At 40.1% G+C, this 20,531-nt stretch overlaps 1 protein-coding gene across 1 annotated transcript in view; it reads left to right on the top strand.

The window, feature by feature from the left end:
- The first annotated feature begins 3,177 nt into the window (after positions 1 to 3,177).
- The window catches only part of LOC111158261 (FIG4 phosphoinositide 5-phosphatase), a 129,297-nt gene continuing 111,943 nt past the window's right edge, over positions 3,178 to 20,531 (top strand). Inside the window, exon 1 of the mRNA XM_022520179.1 lies at positions 3,178 to 3,435. Coding sequence (XP_022375887.1) covers positions 3,370 to 3,435 — 66 coding nt within the window. The 5' untranslated portion in view covers positions 3,178 to 3,369. The remainder of the gene's footprint in view (positions 3,436 to 20,531) is intronic.

Below are 20,531 nucleotides of genomic sequence, written 5' to 3'. Positions count from 1 at the left end.
GTAGAAAAGCCAAATGGAAGCTCATGAAACTGCTTACTGGCTCCTTGGCCCCTGGGCCAGATAAATAAGAGTAAATCATTCTGATTGAATGGAATGGAAGGTGCTAACCCAAACTATTTAAAAGATGCATAGCCCTGCTTAATTCTCCAGTGTGGCTTAAAAAAAAAAAAACAAACCAAGATAGATCATGACAAATGATGGGGGATTACTGAAAACTTAATTAAGGAATAGGCTCATTTATAACCATTGTGCAGATGAGAGCTTTACTAGCTGGACACAGCTTCTCGTTCTTGGTAGGTAGTTACTCATCTGGCCAATGTGTTGTGTTTTTTTAAATCCCCATCAGAAAAGAATATTAGAAGCAGTTTGCATTCATGTCAGCAAGGGACATTCGGTTTTACACCAGGACTCTCCCATGTTTGTAGCAAATAGAGTAAAAAGGGGTCTTGTTGATCTATAATATCGGGTGAGCAGGGAGGGGCAAATGTCCAGGATGCCTTCCTAGGACACATGAGCAGCAGAAAGTGGAAGATAAATTCACAAGGATTTAAAGGCTTGTTACTTTGGTGGAAGTTTTTTTTTTTTTTTTAAGATTTTTTTTTTTAATTTATTTGACAGAGAGAGATCACAAGTAGAGAGACACACACAGAGAGAGAGAGAGAGAGAGAGAGAGAGAGAGAGGAAGGAGGAAGCAAACTCCCTGCCTAGCAGAGAGCCCGATGCAGGACTCGATCCCAGGACCCTGAGATCATGACCTGAGCTGAAGGCAGAGGCTTAACCCACTGAGCCACCCAGGCAGCCCTGCTTTGGTGAAGTTTTTAAAGACTGGTGGTCTGGGTCACTCTGAGATATTCTCTTCAAGGTAAAGGACAAGTTATTGTACCTTACTCATTCTACCTCTGAAAGAAGGGGTGTAGTATTTTATAAGTCTCTCGCTTTGGGAGATAGATGTAGCACACTTGGGGATACTGTTCTGATCCATTTAATGGGTGACTTGGAAAGCTACCAGTTTTGGGTGAAGCTCAGATAAAGAGAGAGCTCTGCTGAAGTTTTGGTGTATGATACCAGAGGCCTGCTTCTTGGGCCATATACCTGCCCAGATCCCAGGATGCGACAGGGAGGTACTTAGAGCATGGAAGAATTCTTTTGGAGTCTTAGCAAAGCCACAACAGAAACCTCTCAGTGTGATCACTGGTGTCTGCAGCAGAGAACCATTCCCCACTCAAGCAGCTGCTCTTGGCAATGCTCTGGCCTCGGGCAGAGGATGAATGCCTGACCATGGGACATCAGGTGACTCTGGAAATGGAAGTGCCATCACGAGCTGGGTATGTCAGATCAAGACCTCAAGTTGGACAGGCATAGCAGCAATCCACCAAATGATAAAAATGGAACACTGGGATCAGTTCCAAGCAGATCTGAAGGGTACAAATAAGTTTCATAAAAAAGCACCCCAAACCCCATGTCACCTGTCTCTTGCTCACCAATGTCTCTCTTTTAGCTCATACCTCATATCGAATTCCCTACGAACAGCTGATAGAAAATCTTTTAAAAATCATGGATGAATCAGGATATATTAGTGCAAGCTATAAATGGAATCCTTCCAGACTTTAATCCCACTTGGGGGGTAGCCCTACATGATAATGATTAAGGGAAATCCTCCTTGTGGGCAGAGGTTTTTTAAAAAAATATTTTATTTATTTATTTAAAGAGGGAGTGAGAGAGAGAGAGAGAGAGAGAACACAAATGCAGAGAGGGAGAGGGAGAAGCAGACTCCCCGTTGAGCAGAGAGTCAGACACAGGGCTCCAAGACCCTGAGACCATGACCTGAGCTAAACTATGAAAGAAAATTAAAATACTAAATAATTAAACATTTATTTAAAAAAATTTGGTAATTTCTCAATTTTAAATTTACAATATGATCTCTGACATCTCCTTGTTAAGTAACATAATCTCGAATATCACATTATGTTATGTGTTTATACTATAATTCAACAGAGTTTTTAAAAGTTCCGTCACATTTTTAGCCGTTGGGAAACCCTCTAGTAGTGGGTTCTGTGGTTTCCAGCGGCCCCCCCCCCCCACCCCGGAAAACCTAGTACTTCTGCTGTGGCGACGCCTTATAGTCTTCTAGCAGGTGCTCAGTAAATATTTGTGGAATGAAGATGTTAGTCGTTGGAAGGGAAAATGGTGTGAAAATTACTTTACCGAGAGAACCCAAAGTTCAGTTTTATAAGAAAATTAACTAGTCTGGGATCCTCGCAGGTGAGGTTCCATTCAATTGATACAAAACGCGTCGGGGCGGGGGACTTACGACCCCTACTTACCGCGCCACAGCACAGTCCTCAGGAGCCCACAGGACCCCACCCGCCAGGCCCCAGCAGCCGCCTCGAGTGCCTCCGCGTGTGTAGACCGGTTGCCTAGGTAACCCCTGGCGGGGCTTCGCGCAGGGCCTCTTGGGAGGCCGGCTTGTAATTCATTCGTTTTTAAAAATCTTACGTATTCACTTTTGCACTTCACTTCGTATTTATTACACATTCCTTTTCACAGGTATAGAGGGTGACGATTAGAGACGGTATGTACACTACTCACTTACGTTCACACACATCAAATGGAAGCCTGTCTCCAAAGCCGGTGCCACACCACAGGACGCTACGCTTGCCAGTCCCCTTGTGGAATTGACAAATAGCCAGTCTCCGCCACAAATATGTGGCAAAGTCCACGATGTCCAACTTCAGGTGATTTTTTTTTTAAGGTGATTTAAAGAAGACTCTCAAAGGGTTAAAATGGATAACAAAGCGATGCAAGGGGAAAAACACCGACAGTCGGGGAAGGGCTATCCTCTATGTCTCCAGGAAAAAGAGGGCGAGGTAGGCAGAGAAAAAAAGACCAACTTCGAATGGATCTATCTACAATTCGGCGAACCGCTTCAAAAGAAGCAATTCAGTCGCAAATCCTCCCCCTTTTCCACAGAGGTGGACCAGAGATGAAGCGAGAGTCTAAACAAACCGCGCGACTTTTTCTCCGCCCACTTTTTCTCCTGCCCGCACCAAAAATGGCGCCCTTCGCTTCCTCCCTAGGCAGCACGCAGGTTCTGGGAGCCTCTACACGCCCTCTCTACGGTATCTCCTGAAGCCCCGCCTCCGACGTGCCTGGGGCGGAGTTTGCCTGCAGGTCGCGAGCCGGGATCAGGAAACACCTGAGCTGTACCCGGACTCTTGTGTATTTAGTGCCCAGTGGTGTTTTCTGGCTAGATCCGGTGTGGGAGGTCTGAGGTTTCTTCTCTCCGGGCCTCCTGGGGCAGTCCGGAGGCCGCCGCACCCTGGGCCGCGGCCTGGTGTCCTGTCGTGGGAGCCCCAACTTGCTCCGACCATGCCCGCGGCCGCCGCCCCCATCATCAGCTCCGTCCAGAAGCTGGTTCTGTATGAGACCAGAGCTGTAAGTTCCCGGCGCGGTGGGGCACAGTGGGGCACGCGCGGGGGTACGGTGGCAGCACCCCCCCTCCCTGGGTCCCTAATCCCAGCCTTGGGCATGTGTCTGAGGGGGCTTCGCCTTGTCATCGCACCCAGGGAACTGCTGCTTTTGCTTGTACATGTTTCCACTTAAAAGCAACGGTTGGGACACACTGGAAACAGGTGCTGTGGTATCTCCGAAACTCTTCCTGAAGTTCTGAACGAGTTTCTGGATACTTTTAAAGAACTTTCAGAAAGTCTGTTAGCGTTTTGCAGTTCGCTACTTACAGTACAGGCAAGGCTATGAAAAAATATTTTTGACCTTTGAATGGGTAATTTGTGTGTTTTCCTATTCCATGGCATACCAGTCACTATGATTGAGGTTAATTATGTGCACTTTTATTGCTAAAATGCTTGGCTCTCTCTATTTGAAAGGAAGACTTATTTTGTTTAAAGACATTTGTTTGGATAACATTTTGCTTTTCACTTGACTTTTTTACAACACTTTTTATTACTTCGAGTGGCCATGTAAACAGTTACTAGTAGAATAAGATCAATTTTTGTGTTTAGATTCTAGTTCTCAAAGATTTAATGGAATAGTGTTTATAGAAGTACATACTTTGTCATTTGTGCGGTTGAAAAATAAAGTATAGCTTTTCTGACTTGGGGTAACAGTGATTTTAGGATCTGTGTTTAAAATTGCACTTGATAGTAATAAGATTGCTTATGCCAGAGACCTTCCTGTTGTGCTGTAGAGTGTTTTATAAGGTGCATTCAATGAAACTTGAGTTGTCTTCCATTAGATTAAGTAGGTACTTAACCCTTATTGGTTATAACATGGTTCTTATTGCACATCTGCCTCGGGTCACAATTAGTGGAGAAAAATTGTTGACCCTACATTAATTTTGTTAGCAACTTCATTTGATTAGATCCAGACCAGAAAATGAAATTATAATATTCATAGATGTCTTCAGTTGTTCTCTGAGGCAAGTCATACAGAAATATTTTGACATTGAAATAAAGCCTGTTTTCTGTACAATGTCCTGGTAAATGTCCTTGTAGGAAACATAAATACTCTGCTTAAAACACAGAAACTCAGCTCCTTAATAAGCTGAGCATTCATTAGGACTGGCTGAGATGTTAGTGTTCTTTCGAAAGCACAACTCGTATTACAGGGCTCTTCTGCTCAGAACCTTCAATAGCCCCCATTTGAGGGGAGTAGATTCTGAATCTCTTAGTTTGGCATTCAAAGCCTTAGGTGATTTGTCCAAAACCTGTTGGTCTTACATCTAATTTAATATCAATTCAACAAATATTTACTCAGAATTAACTCTGTGCCTTTATGTGCCTTATTCTGCAGTAAAACTGTATTGCTTTCAGTTCCTTATACCTACCCAGAGTGTGTTCGGCCACTCGTTCTTTGCAAAGTCCCCCTCCTCCTTCTCCTGTCACAACCTGCCAGTCCTCCCAGTACAGATCTGGTACCGTGCCTTGCAGACAGTAGGTTTCCAGTAGGTACTTGTTGAGAGTGTCTAACATGAAGAGACGTGTGTTCTAGAACTTGGTTGTTACCCCTCTCAGTCACCTAATGAATGGAAACTAACTCCAGCCAGCTTAGAGACAAAAGATGAGTTTATCAGAAGGATGCTGGAGGAGCCATTGCATGGAATCACTGGAAGAACCTACCTCCCTAGCTTCTGGAAAGGCAGGAACAAGACAGCAGGATTAGAGAACCCACTCAGAGTGCTGCCAAAGACTAGACCATAGGTACTAGGAGAAGAAATCTGATTGACTCAGCTGTGATTGGTAATCTGGCCCTGGATGGACAAATCATGTGGCGGGGATGGGATCTGGCAATCCCTTTTTTTTTTTTTTAAGATTTTATTTATTTGACAGACAGAGATCACAAGTAGGCAGACAGGCAGGCAGAGGTAGAGAGGAAGGGACGCAGACTCCCTGCTGAGCGGAGAGCTCGATGTGGGGCTCGATGTGGGGCTCAATCCCAGGATCATTACCTGAGCCCAAGGCAGAGACTTTAACCCGCTGAGCCACCCAGGCGCTCCAAGGGATCTGGTAATCCTGACTTTGTTTCCAGGAATGGTTGGGCCAGGGCAACCACCCTGAGAAATGTCTGCTGCATTTAATCTTTGAACCTCAGTTTCCTCATCAATAGAGTATGTGACTCTTCTTTTTTATATTTTGACTTAAAAATTTAAGCAGAAAGATTTGTTTGAGTAATAAGCTCAAAGATTAAAGGACATACATAGCTCAGGAAAAAAAAAACCCCATGAAATTCCTGGCAACTAAATAGATCCTAGGAATTAAAAAAAAAAAAAAAAAGCTGTAGCAGGTTTAATTAATGAGAAGAATAGCTAATGCCTATGGAACTTCTATGCCAGCCACTGGTCTACATATATTTTATTATTTAATCCTCATAAAACCTTGAAGAAGGAGATCCTGTTACTACTGTCACTACTGTTCACTATCATTCAGTGAAGAAAAGAATGAGGCAGAGAGAACAGTGCTATTGAGAGTGTGGTCTGGTACCTGGTACCAGGCATAGGTAGTTTGTAACTGGATTGGGACAGATTACATATAGAAACTGAGAATCCGTGATTAGAAACCTTTATGGCTCTATTTGACAGAGTAATTGTATTCGTGATGAACCAAATAATTTAGAATATTGGGTTTGTGTGTCTTTGGGTTTTTTTGTTTTTGGCTTTTTTATTATGGAAATTTTGAAAAAATACAAAATAAACAGAATAATATAATAAACTCCCACATAACTATCACCAGCTCCAAAATTACCTTTCTTTTCTTTTATTAAGATTTATTTATTTTTGAGAGAGGGAGAGTACACACTGCAGGGGAAGGGGACAGAGGGAGAGGGTGAGTCCTAAGCAGAGTCCATGCTGCGTGCAGAGTCTGATGTGGGGCTTGATCTCACAATCCTGAGATCATCACCTGAGCTGAAACCCAGAGTTGGACACTCAACCCAACTCTGCCACCCAGACACCCACAAAATTAACCTTATTAGCTATAACTCGTTCCACTCCCTACCCATCACTTATTTTATAAGGTTCTTTTTCTTTAAAGATTAGGTAAATTGAAAGGCACAAATCTAAGCTATAGAATATGGAAAGAAAGTATACATGTATGTTAACCACATCCCTGTCCTGCCCCAGAAAGTTGCCTTGTGTCCCTATCCAGTCACTTGCTCCCTTTTCTTCACTGGCAACTAATATTCTTTCCCCTTTAACCTTAGGCTAAATATGCCTATTGAAAAACTTTCCAATTTGAGTCTAGCTTTTTTTTTTTGCTCAACATGTCTTTGAAGTTCATCCATATTGTATTAGTAGTTGGTTCCTTTTTATTATCGAGTAGTAGTCCATCGTATACATATTCCACAGGTGGTTTATCCATTTTCCCTATTGATTTAGACTGTTTCCACATTTAGGCTGTTGTCAGGCCAGCTGTGGACAGTCTTGAACAAGCACGTTTGTGGTTGTACGTTTTCATTTCTTTTGGTAAATACCTAAGAATGAAATTGCTAGTCACAGAGGTGATGTTAGGTGGTTACAACAGCAGGGTATGAAAATCTCCATTGCTCCGTATCCTTGTCAGCATTTGGTGGTGTTAGTTTTTTGAGATTCACTTATTCTTCTGCCTGTATAGTGGTATCTTATTACGGTTTTAATTTGCATTCCCTGAATAACTGATGGTATTGAGCATCTTTTCACATGCTTTTTGGCAATTTTTATATCTTCCTTTGTGAAATGTCAAAGACTTTTGCCCACTTAAAAATAATTGGGCTGTTTGTCTTTTTATTTTTTATTTTTAGTTTTGTATATAATCTGGAATTAAGTCCTTTGTGATATATGTTTGTGATTATTTTCTTTCAGTCAGTGGCTTGGCTACTCCATTTTCTTAATTTTTTTTCGGCATTACTGACATATAACTGACAAAATTGTAAGATATTTTAAGTATACAATGTGATGATCTGATATATGTACACACTGTGTTAATGATCTTTTGATGAGCTGAAGTTTTTAATTTCAACTAAGTTTAATTTATCAAGTTTTTCTTTTGTGTTTATTGTTTTCTGTGTCCTAAGAAATCTTTACCTACTCCTAGAGCACAAAGATATTTTCCTATGGTTTCTCTGAAAGATTTATACTTTTAACTTTTACATGTAGGGGTGTGTTTCATATTAAAATAATTTTGTATGTGGTTGTATTACTTATCTTTTGTGGCATAACAAATTACTCCAAAACTTAGTGGCTTTAGACAACAATAAATATTTAATATTTCACACAGTTTCAGTAGGTCGGGAATCTGGAGGTGACTTAGCTAAGTGGTTCGGGCTCAGGGTCTCATGAAGTTGCAGTTAAGATGTCATCCAGGCTACGGTCATCTGAAGGCTTGACTGGGCTCGAGGATTTGCTTCCAGATAGCTCACTTCATGTGCTTGACAGGTTGAGCTGGTTGTTGATTAGAGGCTTCAGTTTCTCACCTCATGGACATTTCCATAGGACTCCCTGACTGTCTTTATGATGTGGTTGCTGGATTTGCCCAGACAGGGTGTTCTAAGAGAAAGAAGGGTGATGCTACAAGTCTTTTTTGACTTAGCCTCAAGATTTGCACTCCATCATTTCCACAATTTCTGTTGGTTATGCAGGTTAGTTCTGTTTAGTGGGAGAGGACTATGTAAGGGCATGAATACCAGGAAATGAGAATCATTAAGGATTCTTGGAGGCTGGCAACCACAGGGCTTGACATTCTGTGCATCAATTGTCCAGTCTCATTTGTTGAAAAGATCATTCTTTCTTTATTGAATTCCTGTGGTACTCTTGTTAAAGATTAGTTGTATAACTGTGAATTGATTCTTAAACTCTCTATTTTGTTCAGTTGATCAGTTTATTTTTCTTTATGGCATTACTACCTTGTTTTCATTATTATAGCTTGATAGTAATAGGAAATCAGGAAGTATAAGTTTTCCAAATTTATTATTGAAATCAGGAAGTTTAAGTTTTCCAAATTTATTCTTTTCCAAAGTTGTTTTGGCTACTCTAGGTCTTATGGATTTACATATGAATTTAACAGTCAGCTTTTCCATTTCTAATAAGCCTATTGGGATTGTGATTTGGGTTTCATTGAATTTATAGATCCATTTGGGGAGAACTGAATCTTAGTAACATTGAATCTTTTTTTTTAATGATAAGATTATTATTTTAATTGAAATATTTCTTTTTTTTAAAGATTTTATTTATTTACTTGACAGAGAGAAAGAGAGATCACAAGTAGGCAGAGAGGCAGGCAGAGAGAGAGGGGGAAACAGGCTCCCTGCTAAGCAGAGAGCCTGATGCGGGGCTTGATCCCAGGACCCTGAGATCATGACCTGAGCCGAAGGCAGAGGCTTAATCCACTGAGCCACCCAGGTGCCCCAGTTGAAATATTTCTGTAAATTAAAATTATTTATTTTAAATGAGGATTTATTAATATTTGAATTATTAAGATATTTCACATGTATGTAATTCAGATTTATATAGAATGAAATTCCATGCACATGACCTACTACAAGAAGATTTTCTTCTTTTCATTTTTACTTCATACATAGGGCACTTCTCTTCATAAAGAAATTTAAGCAAGCTAACAAGATGAAACCAAAAACCTCTATTGTAATAGTAATAGTAGTGGAGAAAATAACAGGGAAAGAAACATAGAAACAGAGCATAGCCAACATTGATAAAGGGAAAAGAAAAATAAACTTACCTTTAGGTGATATTATGCTAGAAAAACACTTAAACCATGTGTATCGAGAGCATTTTCTTTCAGTTAGTTTAGAACACATGGACTTTGCATGACAGATTCAATTTTTAAAAATGTTTTTAATTGGGATTATCTGAATTTATACATTTTAGGTTCATATAATAGAGTCCTTTAATCCATGGTGTATCTACCCATTTTTTAGATATTTAGTTTCTCTTAGCAATGTGTTGTAATTTTCAGTGTAGAAATTTTACTACTCCTGAGTATTTTATAAGTTTTGATATTTATTGCAAATGGGATTTTAAATTTGATTTAACAATTGCTTGTTATTAGTATACAGAAATTGAGTTAATTTTTATATATTGACTTTATATCCTGAAACTTTGCCAAAGTCATCATGTTGAGAAGCTGGAGCTGGTGTGTTGAATTAAGAATATGTGGATTATGACCTGTTGAATTGGGGGGCGCAAGCCACTCACATGGGGTCAACAGATAGCTCACTCAGCATTGAACTTTCACTTTGAGAAGTGAAACCCACGGGGTCATTTTGGTTGAAGGTACAGTTTCAGTACACCTACACAAAGGAGGTAGAGTCACAGGATTTAGAAGTGGCGGGGTGGCAGGGTTGGGGATGGGGAGGGAATGATCTAGGGGAAGGGCAGTCCTTTGTCCTAGTCATAAGTGAGCAGGAGATAAGAGAGCAAGGTAGCAAATACCTATTACTTAAAAGGTAGCAGAAGCAGAAGTCACTAACTTTTTGTGGGCTTGATTCTTAAGTAGTTATTTTAAAAGGTATGGGAAGAGCAAAGTGGGAAATGATGGTGGGAATCCTAAGCTCAGGTCCTAATCTAAACGTTCACACTCTGGGTGTGAACAGGGTTATCATACTGTAAAATACCTAGGCTTTGACACAAAATAGTTGTTTTTCTTATCACACTCACATATTAGTTCAAATAGGTTTTTTTGTTTGTTTGTTTTTGTAATTTCCTTAGCTTTTCTACATAAAAAATTCTATCATTTAGGGAGAGGAACACTTCTTCCTTCCCAATCTGGTTGCCTTCTATTTTTTTCTTGCCTTCTGGCACTGGCTGGGATCTCTAGTACAAAGTTGAATAAAAGTGGCAAAAACAGACATTTTCTTTTTTGTTCCTGATCTTATGGGGAAAACAGCCTCCCTATTAAATGTGATGTTAGCTGTAGGTTTTCAGAGATGCCTTTATCAGATTGAGGAAGATACTTTTCTATTCCTAGTTTGCTGATGGTTTTTTAAAATCATGAAGATACTGAATTTTGTTCCATGTTTTTTCTGCATCTGCATATGACATTTCCTTTATTTTCTTAGTGTGGTGGATTACATTAGTTCATTTACAAAGGTTAAGAGAACCTTGTATTTGGGGGATATTTTCTACTCCATCATGCTATGTTATTATTTTCGTATTTTGCTAGATTCTTTACTGATATTTTGCTAGGGATTTTATGTTCAGGATATTAGTCTATCATTTTCTTTAAGATCTTTGTCTGATTTTGGTAGAGGTAACTTGGGTCTCATAAAATAAGTTGAGAAGTGTTCCTTCTTTTATTTTCTGAAACTGGTTGTGTAAGATTGATGTTATTTCTTTGTTTAAATGTTTGGTAGACTTTACTACTGAAAGTGCTTGGGGTTGCTTTGTGGGACAAAGTTTGATCATCAATTTCTATAGCAGCTATAGGGCTGTGAAGATTTACAGTGGGTCTTGAATCACATTTTTTCTTAGTGGGGAAGGGGTAGAGAGAGCGGGAGAGAGAGAATCTTAAGCAGACTCCATGCCCTATTGCAGGGCACAGTCTCACAACCCTAAGATAATGACCTGAGCTAAAATCAAAAGTCAGCCTCTTAACTGACTGAGCCACCCACGTGCCCCTGGAATCACATTTGGTAAATTGTATTTTTCAAGAAATTTGTCTAATTCATCTTAGTTGTTGAATTTATTGGCATTAAGTTGTTCATAATCTCTTATTAAACTTTTTAATTTAATTTAATTTTTTCAAAAGATTTTATTTATTTATTTGACAGAGAGAGAGTGAGAGGGCATGTGAGCATGAGCAGGGGTAGGGGCAGGGGGAGAGGGAGAAGTGACTTCCCGAGGAGGAAGGAGACCAATGTGAGGCTCAATCCCAGGACCCTGAGTTCCTGACCTGAGCCGAATGCAGATGCTTAACTGACTGAGACACCCAGGTGCCCCTCTTATTAAATTTTTGATGTCTCTAGGATTTGTACTAAAACTTCCCCTTTTTTCCTGTTATTGGTATTTTGTGTTCTCTCTCATTTTTTATTGATCCATTTTGCTAGGCATTTATCAATTTTACTACTCTTTTGAAAGGAGAATCTTTTGGCTTTGTTAATTTTCTCTATTGTTGTTTTTTATTTAATCAGTTTCTGTTCTTAGGCTTATTATTTTTTTACCTCTTATGGATTTTGGATTAATCAGTTGGTCTTTTTCTAACTTTATAAGGTAGAAATTTAGGTCATTGAGATTTTTTCTTTTCTAATAGGAAGCATTTAAAACGATAAATGTAAAAAAGAGTCAAAAGCCTATGAAAATATCAGTAGCCTGGGGCACCTGGGTGGCTCAGTGGGTTAAAGCCATTGCCTTTGGCTCAGGTCATCATCCCAGGGTCCTGGGATGGAGCCCCACATCAGGCTCTCTGCTCAGCAGGGAGTCTGCTTCCTCCTCTCTCTCTGCCTACTTGTGATCTCTGTCTCTGTCAAATAAATAAATAAATAAAATCTTTAAAAAAGAAAATATCAGTAGCCTGACAACAAATAAAGCTGTATATTCCTATATACAAAAAGTTTTGTAAATCGTTCTGAAAAATAAAACACCCACCAAAAAAGGACAAGGACGTGAATAGGTAATCTGACAAAAAAGAAGTGTGAATATAAAAAACTAATTCAACTTGCTAATAATTAAAGCAATAAAATGAAAATAGATTCCCATTTTCACCTGTCAGAATGGCAGAGATGAGAGAGATTGACAAAAGTCATTGTTGGCAAATGTATGAGTCAGAATAAGGGCGTTCTTATTTTGGTGGATGGGAGTGTATTAATTGGTTATGAAAGGATTAGGAGAACAAAGAACAAAAGAGACAGTGGACAAGATGGGCTGCCTCTTGTCCTGAGCCTTCATTTTGAAGGATAACGGGGCAGAACTGCTCTGAGGTGACGCTCATTGTTACTTTTGTTTGTAGGTGGGTTTTAAGGTCTCCGGAGAAGAAGGGGGGTGGGTTGGTAGATAGCATGCAGGAGTTGTAGTTCTGGCTTTGTGAAGGGTCTGCTTCCTCCCAAAACTTCCCTGTTCTCTATGGCGCCCAGACCTTCATGCTGCCGTTTGGCTCCTGTGATGATGCCCTTGCCCTTGTCTGTCCTGTGACCTGGGCTTACAGGTAAACTAAGGTCAGATGCAGCCCTACTGCTCATACAGTCTAGTGCCACTAGGACTTGCCCACAGTGGGTTTAGCGGCCTGAAGGTATGCCGGATGAAAGTGCAGTTTACCTTCGATGAGTTCCAATTTATAGTCCTTGCTTAATATAGAATGCCCTACAGGTCTTACCATTTGCAGTAAGGGATCATTTTCTTTTCTTTCTTTCTTTCTTTCTTTTTTTTTTTTTTTTTAAAGATTTTATTTATTTATTTGAGACAGAGAGCATGAGAGAGAGAGCACAAGCAGGGGGAGTGGGAGAGGGACAAGCAGGCTCCTCACTGAGCAGGAAGCCCGATGCGGGGCTCAATCCCAGGACCCTGGGATCATGACCTGAGCCAAAGGCAGCCGCCTAGACAACTGAGCCACCCAGGCGCCCCAGTGATCATTTTCTAACAGATTAACATGTAGTGGTTGAGTTTAAAATTGGTAGCTGAACAGAGCGGTGGTGGATTTTTGTGTCTGCTTGTGTAGGGGTGAAGTTGTTGGGATGATCTTTATCCTTGCTAGTTCAAAATTGTTAGTATGTGTGTATGTGTATTTGTTTATTTAATTCCTGCCTTGTTCAAAAGGATTCAAGGACGCTTCTCCTTCCTCTCCATCGTATCATACTAAATCGAATAAAATAAGTAAGAACCACATCATGAAGAATGCAGGCTTCATTAGCCTGAATGTTAGCCTCGGTTTGTGTAATGAGGGAGCAGGAGAGAACAATACAAGACACGGTTGGCTAAGGGATTGGAGTAGGAAATCAAAGGATATAGAACAGGAGAGAGAAGCAGAGTGATTATAGCTGATTTAGAAGGTGGGGTTGAAGGTGACCAAGTTTCCACTTATTTCTATGGGGATTTGAAGTTTCTCCATCAGTTAAACCCTGAAGCTGTAAAGAGTGAATCTGGGGGCGCCTGGGTGGCTCAGTGGGTTAAGCCTCTGCCTTCTGCTCAGATCATGATCCCAGTGGGCTCTCTGCTCAGCAGGGAGCCTGCTTCCGCCTCTCTCTCTGCCTGCCTGCCTACTTGTGATCTCTCTCTCTGTGTCAAATAAATAAATAAAATCTTTTTTTTTTTTTTTTTTAAAGAGTGAATCTGGAGACATTCTTTTTGACCCTCAGAGGCTCATTTCTTTCGAGCTCCCTTACTGATTGTGGGATTGCTGGAATAGGCGAAGAGGCAGGCCTGTAATACTGTTAGATTGTGCGAGGTAACTTCATGGTGATCTTTAAAACATAAAATCTTTATTCTGAAAGTTCAAGTGAAGTTTAACATTAATTGAAGCTGTCAGGCAACCTTAAAATTTCTTCTCTTTGAAGAAAGCTGATTTTCTTCCCTCAGATGAAAAGTGAGTGATTAATTAGCCTGTCATTATAAAAGGAGATAATAATGTTAGTAGATACTGAACTTCCTGTTAAATGGATTACCTATTATATTCCATTTGCAGCTCATGTATATATTTTAGAAACACATTTATCTTCATACCAAGTCACCACCATTAAAGCTACATGTTGAAATGTTAAGCTTTTTCTTGAAAAGTGAAACTTCACTTTCAGAGGAGGGCCAGCTCAGATCATCTTCCATCTTAATGGGCATTTAAATGTGTCTTTCTTGGGGTATCTTACTTCTTTACCCCCATTCCTGCCAACCCCTGCTCCTCCCATATGTACAAACACACACACACAAGCGTTTTCCCCAGCGGGTGTTGGGTCGTAGGTACTGGCCCGTGTATGTACCTCAGGCAGTCCCGCTGGGATGGACTCATTTCCCCAGATCCTGTGTCTTCGTCTTCCTTGATGTGTGGCCTCATTTTGGTGGTGTCCCTCCTCCAGTTGCTTCATGGGAAAGGGTTCATGGGCAGTGCTTTTTTTGAGCCTGTACATTCCGAAAATGTCCTTATCCCAGCCTCACATTTGATTAACAGATTTAATGTTGAATTAAAGATCGAAATGCATTTTCCCTTAGAATTTTGAAGATGTGATGTTCCTGTCTTCTGGTGTTGCTGTTGAGAATTTATAATATTACTCCATTCTTGATCTTTGGTTTGAAGCCTGTTCTTCTTTTTTTTTTTTTTTCCTCTTTAGGAGCTTGAGCTATCTTCTTTTTATCTTCAATTTTCTGAAATTTTACACTCCCACTACCAGAGATAAGAGATGCCACAAATTTCCATGCCTTTTGGGAGTTCTGTAGTGTAAATTGGATTCTTTCTTGACTTCTCCACTGTCCGCTTAGGGTTCAGCTTTCTTTGGGCATGCTTTTAAGTTTCAAATGACTTTTTTTTATTTTTGTGGTTGCTATCTCTACTCTTCTCTTTGCCCTTGGGGTTTATGTCAAAAAAAAAAAAAGTGAACATAAAAAAACTACTGTAGTTTTTAGTAAGGTGTTTGGAAGGAACAGAGGTGTTCACTTCTTTGTCTTTATCCAAAAGACTATTCATTTGCTTTTTGAACGGCTGTGTTATAGATTTTGTCCCCACCGTATCACTGAAATTGCCCACAGAACGGCCACTCAAAAGATCCTATTGTTAGATCCCCTGGGCACTTCCATGTCCTCATCTTCCTTGACCTCTCAGCATTTTTTGTTTTTCTCTCTTTAATTTCCTTAAAATTTTTTTTACTTTTTAAATTCAATTTAGTTAACATACAGTATATTATTAGTTTGAAGGGTAGAACTTAGTGATTCATCATTTGCATATAACACCCAGTGCTCATTACATTAAGTGCCCTCCTTAATGCCCATCACCCAGTTACCCTATCCTCCCCCCGCACCTCCAAAAACCTTCAGTTTGTTTCCCAGAGTTCAGAGTCTCTTATGGTTTGCTTCCCTCTCTGTTTTTATCTTATTTAATTTTCCTTCCCTTCCCCTACATTCATCTGTTTTGTTTCTTAAATTCCACATTTGAGTGAAATCATGTATTTGTCTTTCTCTGCTTTTTTCACTTAGCATAATACCCTCTAGCTCCGTCCATGTTGTGCAGATGTTTGATGGCTGAGTAGTAGTCCATCTTGATCCATTCATCTGTCAGTGGACATCTGGGCTGTCCCCATATTTTTGCTATTCTTTGTGGACATGGCTGCTGTAAACATTGGAGTGCATGTGCCCCTTTGGATAAATACCTAGTAGTGCAATTGCTGGATCGTAGGGTAGTTCTATTTTTAACTTTTTGAGGACCCTCCATACTGTTTTCCAGAGCGGTTGCCCAGTCTCAGCAGCATTCGATATGGATGTGATGGCTTCCTCCTTTCCCAGATGGTCTCCTCCCTTTGCTTTGATGATTCCATGCTGCTCTGGGTTTTTTTTTTCCAAAAACGCTGGCCATTTTTCTCAGTCTTCCAACCTGGTTCCTTATCTATATCCAGCCTCTGAATAATTTTATGTAGAGTGCTTCAAGCTAGTGTTTTGGGGGCTCTGTCTCTATCTTCACTCTTCATACTAGGTTTAATCTAGTCCCATGAGTTTGAAGGCCATGTATGTGCTGTTGACACATCCTAAGATCTCTCCTCTGAGCTCCAGTCTCAGAAGTTCTCACTTGACCTCTTTGGGCATGTTACAGCAGAACTCTTTGGTTTCCCTTCCAACCTGCCTCCCTGTAGTCCTTCCCTAAATCAGTAAGTGGCACCAGCAGGCTCAAACCAAAGTAAGTGGATTGACGACACACTTAGAAAAATGGGTATAAAAGTTGGTGGCCAACTGTCCACCAGAGGGCAGTGCAGGCAAGTGAGACTATCCACAGCAGACCAAGCAGGAGCTGTGGTTTTCTTTCCCACCTAACTGGCTCCACATGAGGTCGCTTTTCTCTGCACAAAACGGTTTTAGGATTCTTAGACCACTTCAGGAGAAAATGTGGATAGTTACATTTGCTTCCTTTTTCTTTTTCCCCACTCAGATCCGTTTGTAAATTCCGTGGATTTTAGCTGTTTGTTCCTCCTCTTCATGGAGTCTTTGAGAGAGTCTGGCTGGATATGTTCAGGATCTGCCCTACCTTGGGGGTGGTCTGAAGGCCCATAGATCATTGGCCCACTAGTACTCAGGAATCACAACTGTCTTTTTATCACAAGCTGCCAAAGTAGAGTCCTAATGCAATTTTTTCTTTCAATTTCCTTGGATCTTTTAAAATTCTAGGAACTTCATTCAGGGATTTTGCCTCCCTTAAAGTTGTGATGTTCTTCCTTACTGAGAGATCAACTTACCCAAAGAAGATGAGTAAACCTTGTAGAAAGTTATCCAGCAAATTAAATAGGTGGCGTTCTTTACCTAATATTTACTCCATGCCTATGGAACCAAGGTACCAACCAGAGGTCAGGGAGTTAGTCCCAGCCTCTCCAGTGCATATAATTAAGTGAAGGAGCCAGACATACTAAATTCAGGAAAGGTCTTCAGAAGTCAGTGCTATACATAAAAATGAAAGTGTTTTGGGAGGGAGCAGGCGACGAGAGAAGATGGCTGCAGGTGGAGACGGTAGGTATCACTTGTCTTGTCTTGGCTTTGTACATGGAGTCCTTATGAGAGGTCCTTCAAGGCCAGACTCAGCATCGGGACACCAGCCTCTGGATCACTTGCCCCAAGCCTCCCCAGATGAGTTAAGTGAGTGTCCTTCCTGTGTTGTCATCACCCAGTTCATCCTTCTATTACAACATGCCATTCACGGTTGTTACTTTGCATGCTCTTCTCTCCTGAGGACAAGGACTGACTGCTAATAAGAGTTGTGCATTCTCCCTTTCTGGCTCCATTCTGGTCCTGTACGTGTTTTTCTTTCTCTAAAGTATTCTTCTTTTTTCCCCTCTGAGTTTCTATCTCTTTCTAAATTCAGTGGCAGAGACTCACTGACATCTTAAAAAGTGAAGGGGAGAAAAGGAACTAACAGCCATCAAGTGCCTTCTTTGTGTTGAACACTCGTCACCGTATTGGCTGTTTCATGAGCATTTTCTCACTTCATCTTGTTCCTCGAACAAACACGCCAAGCTTCTTCCCCTTCAGGTCCTTGTGCTTTCTGTTTCCTCTTGTGGGGACTGTTTTCCTCAAGTCCTCAAGAAAGTGGCTCCCTTTTTTGCTAACAAACGTGTATAGCTGGGGCGCCTGGGTGGCTCAGTGGGTTAAGCCTCTGCTTTTAGCTCAGGTCCTGTTCTCAGGGTCCTGGGATCAAGCCCCACACTGGGCTCTCTGCTTGGAGGGGAGCCTGCTTCTCCCTCTCTCTCTGCCTGCCTCTCTGCCTACTTGTGATCTCTGTCTGTCAAATAAATAAATCTTTAAAAAAAACCAAAGAAACAAACGTGTATAACTTACAAACCATCCTTCTGAAGTTCATTTTATTGGGTTGGTGACCACGAACCTCCTCTCAGTGGAGAGTGGGGTCCCAGGCACGAGAATTAGCTGGAGCCATGCCCTGAGTCTTTGACCTCCTGCCTCTCATTGTTCCTGTCCTCTGGCTGCTCCCCCAGTGTATCAAGTCCTGGTCACTGGGTATCTTAAGTTCGTTTACTAATTTTTATTAAAATTGCTGTATTTTTATCTCATTATAACTGGTAGTGTCCTTCAAACTGTACCCCTCCTAGGAGATCAGGGATTCCATTTTCTTTCTTTCTTTCTTTCTTTCTTTTTTTTTTTTTTTTGCTAGCTTTCCTCTTAAGATTGGGCTAGTCAATCATCTTTTAATTGAATTTGTGTTTAGTAATTACAGGCACCATTCCTCCCAACCTCCTCCCCACCCCCAGGCCTTAGCAGGGGTGGTGCAGGGGCTGGAGTATATGCCCCCAGAACCAGTCATCTTTTAACATATAGTTTAGTTCTGTTTAGCCTGGAAGTCTAGGTCAGAACTTTGTAAACAGATTTATACTTAATAATAAAAAATTCCACCTATTTCTGCTGATCTAGTATTACTATAATCAAGTGCTCATCTTTTTTTTTTTTTTTTAAAGATTTTTATTTATTTATTTGACAGAGAGAGAGATCACAAGTAGGCAGAGAGGCAGGCAGAGAAAGAGGGGGAAGCAGGCTCCCCATCGAGGAGAGAGCCTGATGCGGGGCTTGATCCCAGGACCCCGAGATCACGACCTGAGCGGAAGGCACAGGCTTTAACCCACTGAGCCACCCAGGCGCCCCAATCATCTTCTGATATACACTGAAATCTTACTTTTAAAAATCTTTCCCATCCTTTAAGGCTCAATTCAAGTCCAGACTTCTCTGACATTTTCTGTACCTCTACCACTTCATGTTAATCTTTCTTGCTCTGAATTCCCATGGTCTGCATACTTCAGTTTGGCCATTAATCTAGAGAATCTTATTTGTTATTTATTTTGTGTATCTAAATATTAACTGACCGATGAGATGGTAAAACGCCAGTTGATTGGAGCAATGTTTTCTCAATTTTTGCTATGTAGAAAAAGCACCACTTTTAAAGACATTTTTAGAGGAGAATATCTTTATGTATTTTTCCTAATGCGTTTCACTTATTTTCTTAGAAGTTACTCGCCATCTTTAAGTCTTCTTAAAACATTTTCTTTAAATTTAAGATTATTATTTTTTAATATTTTAATTATTAATTTTATTCTTAGTGTTTATTTAAGAAGACTGATGTGCTCAGGTATAATGTACCAAGGAAGTATTCAGAATAGAAAGAATATTAATTATTTCCTGTAGCTTATTTATGAAAAACCATTTGGGAAACTATACTCATCTAAATTTTTTATAGGACTTTGTGGTTTTTTATAGTTGCTATATTAAATTAATTTTCCATGTTTTACAGAAAATTTATAAAGATTTATTAGATAAAATTTTAATATTTCCATAGCTATAATTGTCTAAGCATTCCTAATTGTATGTTGAGCTTTCTAATTCTTACTAGAGCTGCTTCTTCCTGGCAAAGTTTAAACATCAGTCTCCAATCAGTTAGGTTAATCTGTATATAATTTAATTAAGTTAACCTGACCTGGTTATTGGGTACATTTCAAATACCAGACTGATATTTATCATGACATCACTAAGAATATTTCTAAATGAGAAAAACATGCAGCCAAGAATACTTTATCCAGCAAGACTGACATTCAAAATGGATGGAGAGATAAAGAGTTTCCAAGACCGGCAAGGCTTAAAAGACTATGCAACCACCAAGCCGACACTGCAGGAAATATTAAGGGGGGTTCTATAAAAGAGGAAAAATCCCAAGAATAGCATTGAACAGAAATATAGAGACAATCTACAGAAAGAAAGACTTCAAAGGTAACACGATGTCAATAAAAATGTATCTATCAATAATCACTCTCAATGTGAATGGCCTAAATGTGCCCATAAAATGGCACAGGGTTGCAGATTGGATAAAACCACAGGACCCATCCATATGTTATCTACAAGAGACCCATCTTGAACCTAAAGACACCCAGACTGAAAGTGAAAGGATGGAGAAGCATCTTTCATGCCAATGGGCCTCAAAATAAGGCTGGGGTAGTGATTCTCATATCAGACAAATTAGATTTTAAACTAAAGACTGTAGTCAGAGATACAGAAGGACACTACATCATTCTTTTTTTTTTAATTTTTTAAATTTATTTTCAGCGTAACAGTATTCATTGTTTTTGCACAAAACCCAGTGCTCCATCATTCTTAAAGGGACTACCCACCAAGATGATCTAACAATTGTAAATATCTATGCCCCCAATATGGGAGCAGCCAATTACATAAGAAAACTGTTAATCAAGATAAAGAGTCATATTGATATAAATACATTAATAGTAGGAGATCTTAACACACCTCTCTCAGAAATAGACAGATCATCAAAGCAGAAAATCAATAAAGAAACAAGAGCATTGAATGACACATTGGACCAGATGGACCTCATAGATATATACAGAACATTCCACCCTAAAACAAC

Source organism: Enhydra lutris, unplaced genomic scaffold (genome assembly GCF_002288905.1).
Source record: "Enhydra lutris kenyoni isolate GAN:26980312 unplaced genomic scaffold, ASM228890v2 scaffoldscaffold58, whole genome shotgun sequence".
In the NCBI taxonomy this organism is placed as follows: Eukaryota; Metazoa; Chordata; class Mammalia; order Carnivora; family Mustelidae; genus Enhydra; species Enhydra lutris.
This window is presented reverse-complemented; position numbering and strand designations above follow the sequence as displayed.